The following is a 12069-nucleotide window of genomic DNA, read 5'->3' as shown; positions in this document are numbered from 1 at the left end:
CACAATAAGTGCTAAACTAACTGACTTTAAAAACGTCACCTCATATGCAACAATAAAATAATTCTTAGTTCCCTCCCAATCAAGTAGATCTTTTTGTTGTGATTATATAATTTTTAAAATTACAAGCTCCTCAGAAACAATCATATCAATAAGACAATAACTAGTTTTACAAATTCATGAATTTAGAAATAATCCAATAATTGATACCAAAGAAGTACCAAATATAAATGTAGCAGTCAGCCTTAGAATTGTAATCAATGGAAAAAGTAATGGAACTTGTATGGCCAACAATAATGGAATAGCACTATTAGTTTTAGAGTTTATGCATTTCAAAAAATAGTCTTAGCAGCTCAACTTCAACAACAGAAAAGCACTTCAAAAGGATAAGCACAAAATGTACCTCAAGCAAATGAAACATTGACTTCATATCAATAAGACTCTGTCTTGTCTCTCGATAAACACTTCCAAGAAAATTTAGAGGTAAAGAAAGCTGGAAGAGAAGCCCATTAACCATAACCTGAAATATGAAGAAATTTGTCAATTCAAATTTTATAGAGTGAATGCTTAATTTCCAAGAGAAAGGCATTATTTCTAGGAAAGCAGGAGGCATCACATGACATTTTTCACCTATTTTTAGCAACTGTAATAAATAGAGGAATGTATCCAATCATGATTCAATTTTAGCACTAATTTTTAATCATCATAATAGGTGCAATAAGTAGAAATGAAACTGAAAGATATATAATTCTTACAAGACAATTTACTTGTATGTTTGGAACTTTAATGTCTCAAACTATTTTTAGAATTACCTTGCCTTCCTAATTTTAGTAACAGAAGAGAGAAAGAGAGAGAGAGAGAACAAAAAATAGAGAGGTAGGGGTGGTGGTGGTTGCATTGTGTGGGTGGGTGTTCTTGTTCTTGTGGTGGTGGTTACAGTGATCAACTTCCTTCTGAACTTCCTTTTCAGTTCAGAAGGAAGTTGATCACTGTTCACATTTTTCAACGGTGGTATCTCTAAATAATTTATTGTCAAAATAACTATAACACAGTTGATATGTATTGTACTTTTAAGTCAAAGAACAATAAGAATAATCACCAGATCACCAACAGTCATTGCACCACTCATAATCCCATATGAAGATAAGATCATCGCTGTTGATAAAGCTGTGCTAAATATGAGATTTTGGCCAAAGTTTAAAAAAGCAAGACTAGACTGAGTCTTCAATGCAGCATCCTCATACCCTGATAAGTAGCATTTACTAAAGATTAGCTACCAGAAACAATCGAACAAAAAATAAAACAAGATCATAAATGTCAAGATTGCAATAAATGAAGGTTTAATATGAACAAGATACATACAGGAAATCCAATTTTAACAAATGTAAGTCATCATAAACAAAAAGAATAGTTCGTCTAGGAAACTCTAAGCCTGTTCCAGCTGATATTTGTGCCTAGCAAATGTGATTCCTATTGAACTGCATGAAGATTGCAGACCACTATCCAGGTGTGAAATTATTTCATTATTTGTATGAGTAGATTAATGAAGAACATGCCAGCCCAAGAAGCAAACATACAAAATGCATTAGTTAACAGTTGCTAACCAGATAATCCAGCCTCGATTACACAGTTCTCTCATCATCTTGCTAATATTCCAATAATTATAAAATCTTTATATTGCAAAGCATAAGCATAAGCATTAGAATATTTGATGATAAAGAATATCTGTCCAGTAATAAGTCATCAAAGTTCATATATGCTATCATATGAAGAAAATGTATTCAACAACAAGCAAAAAAAAAAAAAAACACAAAGCACAGTAAACAAAATGACATCCAGCAACTTGATCATAATAAGATGTTTAAGTAAAAGATGGAACAACCATCTGCATCATCAGAAAACTGAACAAATGAACTGACAAATAATCCCCTATAAATTCACCCATCTAAAGTAATCACAGAGGAATCAGAAATGGTAATGGAGATACAATTTCATAAGCCTCAACTGGACCATGGCATGTTGTAGGCAATGATTTAAAAAGCGCTAGGCGCTCGCCTGTGCAAAACGAGACGCTAAAATATAAAAATATATAATTAATTAATTTTAATTAAATTATTTAAATAAAATATGATATTAAATTAAAAAAATCTTATAGAATCACATTATCACATTAACAAAAAATCTCAAAATTCAAAACAATAACAATAATTTCAAATAAATAAAAATTAGCAGTATTAAAATCAAAATAATATATTATTAATCTAATAAATAAAAAAAAATTGTTACTAGTATGCAGTTAACAGTATACTGTTAATATATTGTTAACAGTATACTATCGAGTCGATGTGAGAAGAGGGAGTAAGAGTAAACAATAGCGACGGCGGCAACGGGAGCGGGAGCGACGATAGTGGCGAGCAGCGACAGTAGCGGCGAGCAACGATAGTGGCAGTGGCAGCAGCGGCGAGCAACGACATCGGTAGCGGTAGCGGTAGCGGGGGCGCAATGTAAGAGTAAGACTGAGGCTGCTGACTGAGAGAAGCAACAGTGGTAGCAGCGAGCAGTAGCAGCAGCAGGAGTGGGAACGACGAGCGATGATAGTGGCAGTAGCAGCAGCGGCGGCGAGCAGCGACAGCAACGATAAGCAGCGATAGTGGCAGCGACAGCGGAGAGCAGCAACAGCGAAGAGAGGCAACGACAACAGAGAGAGACAACGATAGCAAAGAGGCACCAACTAAAGCACCAGAGACCGAACCTGACGTAAAACACTGGTTTGGTCGCCTGGTTTAACCCGGGTGCTCGCCCGAAGCGCCCAGCGTCTGGGCTCAAGCAAGCGCCTAAGCGACGCCTCTTTCAAGCGAGGCACCTGGACATGAAGCGAGGCACTCGGGCCTCGCCTCGCCTCGCCCGAGCGCTTATTGAAATTGCTGGTTGTAGGTAGAGTTCCTACACTAAATCCATACACTCAAAATTGTAACTTAACTAAATTCTTGTTTAATACTTTAAATGCTACAAAGTGGCAATTATCAAATAAGATTATGCAAAGCTTTAGAGAATAAACCGTGACTATCTATTTACAATTATTCTTTAGTTCGACATCTTCCTAGAAAATCTTCCCATCATTCTCCTTTGTTGATAGAAGTTGGCCATCATACCCAGTAGAGGAGTCATTCCCTGTTTTTCCAATTCCAATCTACGAGTTCAAGTACCCTAATATTGAGTTGTTATAAATGAAGTCCAGTACACCAGTAGGTCAGAGGATAACTTTATGGTCTCCTTTCAGCACATATTATGGAAACTTAAAATCACAAACTTTACCCTCTCAATAGACATTGTGTGGGTAACCTGAAGGCTAAGATCAGGAAAACCATTTATATTTCTGCCCCTACAATGAAAGGCTCATTAGTGAATATCTCCTTACCCTGAACAATAAACTCAGAGCCTTAATCGCCAAGCCTGATATTAAATGGACTAAGCCAATTCTAAGAGGCTTGGTGAAGGCGACTGCAATACCAAGTATTTCCATACACTTGTTCAGTCCAGTAAAAGGCATAATGTTAACAATATGCTTGCCTTGGATGATGGCTCGGTTGCGTCTGACCCAGGTACCATTTTGACTCATTTCATGGATTGATAAAAGTCTCTTAAGGTGATTGATTCTGTGCATAGTCAGACAGACTGGCACCTGTGCCACAACATCCTGAAGATTTCTAATGAAGACCAGCCGACCTTGATTAAGGGATTCTCTAGCCAGGGAATCAATGCAGCTTTATTTTCTATGGGCATGGGGAAAAGTCCTAAGCCCAGATGGGTTCATTGTTAAATTCACTTTTTTGGCCTCTCATTCTTCATGATCCTTCCAAGTTGGGGCAGAACATTTGTGATCTTCATTCCTAAGAAAACTAATCCTTCTAGAATTGTTAATTATAAAATTCTTGCACTCTACAATGTTATTTATAAATTATTGGCCAAAGGTCAATCAAACAGAGTCAGCGGTTGTCTGCATAGTCTTCTTCATTGAAAACAATCTGCTTTCATCCATAGAAGATGTAATCAAGAATCAAGATAACATCACTATCGCTAATTAACTTGCTCACACTATATCTAAATAATCTGGCATTTCTACCTCTTATTTTCCTTAAACTCAATTTCAAGAAAGCTTAACCATCTATCTTGGATTGCCATAGTTAATACTTTATCCATAATGAATTTTTTTCTGTTAAGTTGATTGACTGGATTGATGCCTGCATTTCCTCTCCTATGTTTTCTCTGGACACATAAATGGGCATATATCCAAATAATTCAACAACAGAATTGGCATTCAACAGGGAGATCCATTACCACCCTATCTTTTCAATCCTGTTCAGCAAGTCATTTCTAGTATCCTTCAAGGTTTTGTTCATGTGAAGAAATTTCCCCCTTTCAATATCAAGGGTATTAAAACTATTCTTTTGACCTAATTTGAGTTCCATCATCCTTAACCATAAATATTAAATTGAATCAAAAGGCAGACCAATAAAACTTACACAATTATCTTTTGCAGAAAGACAAGTTGCAAAATCACAAAGTATAACGCAAACACACAAAGTATTTCCTAATCTTAAACATCATGTTTAAATAAAAAATCAAATATCTTAACTCACTCTGCAAATATGTATCGTACTTAGCAACTTCAAATGACTCATTGTTGAAATACTTGACCGTCTGGAAATTTAGAAAAATTAGAACCAATAATAACAAATAGGAGAAAAATGGCACACACACACAAGCAAACAAATATCTATTGACTTACCTCATAATTCAACAGTGAGTCAATTGCTCTCGTGCTTGCATCATTATCAGCTTTATTCATAGCCTGCCTAAATTTGGTTCGCCACTGAAATTAAAGAAAAACTGTTTACTGGATATGATTAAAAAAATGAAAGGTCCAAATTTTCCAACAGAAACAACTATGCATGAACAAACAGCTTAACATAAAAAAACAAACATATCCAGATTATTATAATAAAGAAACAAAATAAAAATATAATAATAGACACAAAAAAGACTTAAAATGGTTTTATCTCAATAATACCTGTGTCACAATCAGAGTAAAAGCAACGTACGCAGCCACAGAGAGGGAAGTAATCCAAGCAAAAGTAGCTCCAAATTTGTATGCTAGTATGCCAGACACCATCGCAATCTTGAAAAAGGACAAACAATTAAGATGCAAGGCACATGAGACAAACAGAAAACATAGCAGCACTGCTCTGCACAGAATCAAAGGTTTAATTCTTTAGGACAGTTGAAGAAACTGAGAAAAAAGATAAACAATAGGAATAGAATTCTCCTATGTCTTGTAATTTAGCAAAACGAAAATACATTTCTCAAATTTCAGAGAGAACAGTGGCTAATCTTAAACAATCACTAGCTCATACCTCTAATATGGTCGGTGCAACATTGAACACCATTGAAGAGAGTATAAAATTTATTGCACGGCTTCCTCTATCAATTATGCGATTCAAAGCACCAGTTTGCCGGCTGGAAATAAAATCAAATGAGAAAAATAAAAGAAAGGAAAAATCAGTAAGTTCCAAACTAAAATAAATGTATATGTCAAAAAATTAACATATTCAGTAACAAAGTAGAATTGCAGGAGTGTTCCCAAACTGGACATCTTAAGACCCTAGAAACCAAATCGATGTAAGAAGTTTCCTACAAACAACTTCATAACAAGAAAAGCACCCAGCAGGAGAAGAGAGGAAGAGACTGGGCAGAAACCAGACACCCTGCGGTAAGGCAAAAATTGATCTTGGTCTTATTCCTCATTCTTTCTTTTCCTCCACCTCAACCTCCTTGGCATTGATTGATGGCAATGCATAGAGTGAAGAGAGTCAATTTCAATCAAGATCAACAAATCCTAGTCGATGTCTACATAATAATCAATGAGGATCAGCCAATCCAAGAAGGATTTTAATTTTGAGTGGCTGACCAGCTGAGAAACAGTCACTCTTAGTTTCCTTGTTTCAATAATTCGGACTATACAATTGATAACATAGTTTCCATAATGAACTTCAAAATAAACCAAAAGCAACATCATCAATAACAGAAACATGATGTCAACAAGACAACAATTTAGATCTGAGAATGCTCCATCTATTTGAAGAATTTAACAAAGACTACCACAAAAATATTAACACTCCAGAGATGGTGTCAAAACCACAGATAAGGCAAACTTGAGCAAAGTGTAACCATCATAAAACATATAAGGCTAGTTAGTGGCTAGGAAAAATTTGCTTTTATGGTTATAGTTTAAGCTCATCAACCACTAACAAGTTAAAATATACTAAAACTAACAGAATTCTTTTCCACAGGGAGTAAATTCCAAAAATTCCAACAGCAGAAATGCCAGAAATCAGCATATTGCCAAATCATGACCAAACTATGTTAAGTATTAACTGTTTGTTATGGGTTCTGGTAACTGAAAATTAGGGAAAAGATAATTTCAATGTAATTAGGCATTTTTCATGTTCAGAACCTCAGATTAATTTGGTCTGTATTCTGAATATCGAAAAAGTCATCCTCAGCATATTGCCTAACACAAAATAAATTCTAAAAAAGTTTGGGTTGGTTAGTTTTGCTATTGTCAACATTAATTTCATATTTTGATCTTGCCTGTTACATGGACTCAAGATGCTAGTGCATGGTGCAATTCCATGACAAGGTTAATACAAATCCGGCGCACACACACACACACACACAAACTCCGGTTCACAATTAGGCAAGTAGCAACATGATGGCACAGAAATAGACTACCAGTAAAAGCACAACATGCAAGAGTTGGATCTTAATTAACTTGGTACTCATGCCATGAGAATTACATCCCATGCCAACATAGGGACACAAACCTAAGATGTGGTTTTTAATTCTTGTTTCATCCAAACATCCCTGATCATATTCAGGCCACCTAATCTAAAGAGAACAGTCAATATGGAAGTAAGAGCAATACTGCATGAAAATCAAAGTCAGTTACATAAGACACTGTACCTAAATGCATCTCTATACACCAAGACTGAAGTGCACAAGCAGATTAAGTCACCAATGCATCATTAACAAGTTACTCTACATAGACAAATATGTCGAGGTTTTTGACAATACCTCAGATGATAACGAAGATCAAGATCATGCAAATGTGCAAATACCTACAAAAGAAGTTATAAGACTATCAAAAATCATAAGATCAGTTCAAAAAATTCATTGTCAAAAATCAGATGATAGATACCATGCAATTTATAAATACAAAAAATTTCTTACTGCAACAAACAAAATATTTAACAAAACTATATCAAAGAGACCTAAGGTATTGCAGTTTATTCATTTATGTTCTGACAAACAATGTTCAATAAAATCTCCACCAACCAGTAAAGTTTACCACACTGTCTGCAGTAATTCTATCAGGTGGATGTTTCTTTTTTTTTCCCTTTAATGATTCTTGTGTGTGTGTGTGTGTGTGTGTGTGTGTGTGTGTGTGTGTGTGTGTTTGGCTTTTTCTGGGTCTTGCTGATGTTTTTTCCTTCCAATATTTCATATCGTTGCAACTGTAAGAATGTCCAAAGTCCAAATATCTGTGTAAATTAGTACCACTAAGTACAACTTTCATGCATATAAATCCATAACCCTCAATGCCACTTGTTCCAGTTAGCAAACAAAATGCCACATGAGACATGTTTAGATGTTTTTAGCATGTTTTTAAGCTGGACCAGCCAAATGGATCGAGAAACAGACCAAAATTAACTGATCCATGGCTTAAAACATTACCTCGGTCTACTCTTATTCACTTAGGACCTGATGTTTTCAGATGTTTTTAGCATGTTTTTAAGTTCGACCAGCCAAAGGGATGAAGGAGACCAAAATTAACTGATCCATGGCTTAAAACATCACCTCAATCTATTCTATTCACTTAGGACCTGATGGCACCAAATATTAATTCTGACAGGGAGGGAACAAATGACAGTGATGGCCTCTTCCTTGGCCAGAGGATGCTGCAGGGAGGAGAGAAATATGGAAGAAGGAAAAAGTTGCATGCCTATATTTTGTTGCTCCAACAAAGGGTTTCGGTTGCTGTTGTCACAAAGTTGTCTTTTTTTTCCCTTTTTTCATTTGGTTTTTTTTTTGTTTCATCAGCATGCCAACCAAGCTACCACTTGATATAACACACAACATGGAGGAATGTGCCATTTTGGCTACCAGCCAAAATCACCTGTGCCACTAGAACTTAAGTCGCTGTACCGATTAATAATCAGCATAGATACCTCAACATCTAATGATTCTCATCTTCTATAAACACCATTCAAGAACGTTTGAACACAAAGTAACACACAACAGGTCTTTAGGTATTTAACAACACCAAACCACCCCACATATATTCAATCTTGCCATGTTTGTATATGGGTTACAAGTACACTCGTCCTTGAAAGATTTACATGGTAAAGTACCTGGTGTGGGGTGTTCTTGTCACTGGCTGGTATGTATATGGCAGAATTTATGGATCCTTGCCCAAACATCACCTCTCGTTCAATCCTTTAATAGTGTGGATTTCCACATGAACACTTTACTACAAGAAGGTTTGGTAGAGATCACAACAACAAGTCATGATATTCCAACTATAAGGTTAGGTAGAGAACAAATAGAAAACTAATTATAAACATCTACGATGGGCATGCTATGAAATTGTTCTCCAACCCAGTTATATAACTTTCAGAAAAACTGCAAATCATGCAAACAAAATAAAACACAATTTTTGAATAATTAGATAGGAAAAAGTGTTGTCCATAGGCATAATGACATGTGAAGCAGAATGGCATCACTATACAATGTCATTTGACATCAAAATGTTGCACATGAGGATGTAATCCATTCAGCAATTGTTTGCTAGAGCTTTTCATTCATGAAAAGCTAGTGCAGCAAAAAAGATGAACTATGATGATACCATAATTCTATTACTACAGATGGCCATAGCCATGAACCAAAAATATTGAAAATAAGAGAATGATGTCCCCGAGAAAACAAAAGTATACAGTGCTGGATTGCTCAAACGAGAAAGATAAAAAAAATAAATTACCTTTCTAGAAACAACACGGATAGTTCTCAAGGCTACCTTGGAAAATACCGCATTCCGCAACTCTATATTTTATAAAATCAAACAAAAATATTATGGTTTAGTAAGATCATATAACACAAGAATGAATGCCAACAGTATCAAAGAAGAAATATAAAAAATGGCCAAAATAATCAGGAATGGGTGAGAAGTTATCACAAACAAATTCTGACAGAAAATAGAGCTATATCTCACAGAATACCATTGCAGGCTGATGCCCCAGTCCGTGCTATGCCATATCCAAGTAGAACAGCTGCTGGACTCCCAAAAAGAGCCAGAAGAGTGGCATTAGTCTCTGTGAATGATGCTAATGAATTAACAGAGCCAGCAGCTACAGAAAGCCAATCCACAGCAAGCTTGAACAAGAAAGGTACTTGAACATTTATCACCTAATATAAATTTTAAGAATAAATGTCAGATAAACTAATACAATAGATCTCAATCAAATCCATAAAAAAAGTGATTTTTCTATGAGATTCACCAGAAATCATGAAAAATTATTGGTCTGTTCAGAAAAAAAAGATAAAAAGGAACCTAAATCTAAAGGATGACTGAAGAAAAGAAAAGGACAATTCCATAAATGATGATGCAATTGCCAATCAAAAGTTGTCAATGGTAATCAGTAGCTCTCTAAACCAGTTATGCAAGAAGAAAACCACAGTGTATTAATAAGTATTTTTCTGTAAAAGCACAAGAACATCAAAGCTTTCAAGTGTGACAAAATTCGCACCTTTGCACCAACAAGAAGACCTAATGATAGCAGGACTCTGAGACGGAACTCATAGTTATCTTTCAGCCATAAGTACTTTGCAAGCGTGCGAAGAATTGTCATGTCAGCAATTTGCTCATCTGGTGAATAATTTTTTACCACGTCTTTCTGTTTCTTGATCCCAGCTCCATTGACCGGCAGTTTAGAGACAGTCTCATTAGCAGATGTTGAGAATGAAGCATGCCCTTTATGCAAATGTCCCTTTGAAGAGAAAATATAATTTTTAACATCACAAAGTTGTTCTTTAAGCTAATCTAAAGTTATCCTTATGGTCTAATAACAAAAGGTTAGATTAATACCAAAATAGAACAGCTTTAACGAGTTTGGAAAATAATATCATCAGTAATCAATGCAAAACTAATCTAGACGTGGAAATCATAATAAGAAATTGATATAGTTGGATCCAGTGAACCCTTAATCTTCCCAGTCAAAATCAATATCCGATTTTTATTATTAATTACAGCATGTTCCTCTAATTTTTGTTACTCTTCTTTTCTTAATTGGTTACCTATAGTAAGCTAAAAAATAATTATTTTTATCTGCAAGTAGTTACCAGATATATATTAACAAATGGCAAGATTCAATGCAATGTGCATGATAAATAGGAGGACAATGTAATTGCAGAATAGTTAAAAATACTTTTTAAAAAATCTTTCTTATCGCAGAAACAGATCACAAGGCTAAGGCATATGGCACAGACAAGGTGTACACCAAACACCAATAACAACACATGCTTATGGCACAGAACATAGTCTTTCGGAAAATGACTGATCCCTTTACTTGAAGCAACACAGTTCATGCCCATAGTGAATCTTTACAAAGTAAGTCCAGAATAATTATACTTACATTGTTAGAACAAAACAATGTATGATATATCTTTATCAGTTCATGCCGTTAGCAAAACCAAGAGCTAAATGCTTCACAGTCCAGACCTATTAATGGAAACCAATAATCTACTTGGATACAAACTCTAAAAAAGTAAAAAATATATATATAATGGCACAATTATATAAAAAAAAAAAGAAGAAAAAAAAAAGAATCAAATAGCAACAAGAAACCAAATACCAAATCTCTCGAAGGTCTTCCGCCCATGGGCGGGGAAGAATCCGATAAGAAGCAACTCCATCGTCTAAAGCAGCTGCCTTTAGCGACCAAATCCACCCCACCAACATTTCCAAACGGAAATCTGCCGGCAAGAAGAGGGGGATTCGGACTCCTCAACACGCTAAATTCTCTCTCGATCCGGTCCTCCCGAACGCCTCGACATCTTCTCGAATCCACGACACAAGCGGGGATCAGACAGCGCTCGACTCGACCGCCGCCGCCGCCCAACGCCCCACCGCATTGCAACAGCCTGCAGGCCCCTAGGCACCTAGAGACCGCTCTCATGATCGCCCTCGCCGGCCCCCGGCTCGCCGGCGCAGATCGACACCAAATTGCGCACGAGGGAATCGATGACCGAATCCGTGGACACGGTAGAGAAGCGAGCCCTAGAATCGACAAGAGTGCAGAAAAGAACGGCGACCGATTCTACTCCCCTTCGAGTATTTGTTCGCAACGATTTATTGCGAACATCACTTTCCTGATATTTTTGGGATGCGTGTAGACGGCGACACCGACCGTCATCCGGTTCGGGTCCGGTCGATTCGAATCTAGTCGGACCGTTCGGTCCGCAATCAAAGCCGGGGAGTGCGAATCTTGAAGCGCGTCGAGTAGGATTTTTGTTGATGGCTCGATGAAGAACCCGACATGCATTAGTTGGAATAGAATACGATATAGTGATGAGTATGAGTAAGTTTGGAGTGAATCCAAATACGCACGCAGTTAATCAAGTTGATGAAACGATGGATTTGAGTGTTTTCAGGATACAACAAAATCATGTACTTTAATTGGATTAGATCGTCTATTAATCGAGTTTATGAAGGATGCCATATAAAAACCAATCATGAGATGCAGCATTACCGAGTAAATGAAGCCGTAATAGTGATTTAAGATCGGCTTAATTAGCTTGGCCTTGTAACTTGTGCAAACAAATACTTAGCACTTTCATATTATAACCCAATATCTCTAATTAGATATAATAGATCCTTTTAATATCTTTGCCAACTGAGATGTAAAAAGCATGAGCTGTGGATAAACAAATTAAATAATTCTTAAGTGTTATATGTTG

The 12069-nt window shown here is 36.2% G+C and overlaps 1 protein-coding gene across 1 annotated transcript in view; it reads right to left on the bottom strand.

The window, feature by feature from the left end:
* The window catches only part of LOC103977778 (ABC transporter B family member 25, mitochondrial), a 34662-nt gene extending 23202 nt beyond the window's left edge, over positions 1 to 11460 (bottom strand). Inside the window, exons 1-11 of the mRNA XM_009393386.3 lie at positions 10965 to 11460; positions 9861 to 10100; positions 9333 to 9519; positions 9095 to 9156; positions 7132 to 7175; positions 5412 to 5514; positions 5069 to 5176; positions 4787 to 4870; positions 4638 to 4698; positions 1097 to 1242; positions 401 to 517 (exon numbers count right to left, since the gene is read on the bottom strand). Of these exons, the coding sequence (XP_009391661.2) occupies positions 401 to 517; positions 1097 to 1242; positions 4638 to 4698; positions 4787 to 4870; positions 5069 to 5176; positions 5412 to 5514; positions 7132 to 7175; positions 9095 to 9156; positions 9333 to 9519; positions 9861 to 10100; positions 10965 to 11288 (1476 nt within the window). The 5' untranslated portion in view covers positions 11289 to 11460. The remainder of the gene's footprint in view (positions 1 to 400; positions 518 to 1096; positions 1243 to 4637; positions 4699 to 4786; positions 4871 to 5068; positions 5177 to 5411; positions 5515 to 7131; positions 7176 to 9094; positions 9157 to 9332; positions 9520 to 9860; positions 10101 to 10964) is intronic.
* Between the last annotated feature and the right edge of the window lie 609 nt (positions 11461 to 12069).

This window comes from Musa acuminata, chromosome BXJ1-3, assembly GCF_036884655.1.
Source record: "Musa acuminata AAA Group cultivar baxijiao chromosome BXJ1-3, Cavendish_Baxijiao_AAA, whole genome shotgun sequence".
Taxonomy (NCBI): domain Eukaryota; kingdom Viridiplantae; phylum Streptophyta; class Magnoliopsida; order Zingiberales; family Musaceae; genus Musa; species Musa acuminata.
Note: the sequence above shows the minus strand (reverse complement) of the source record. Positions and strands in the feature narration are given on the sequence as shown.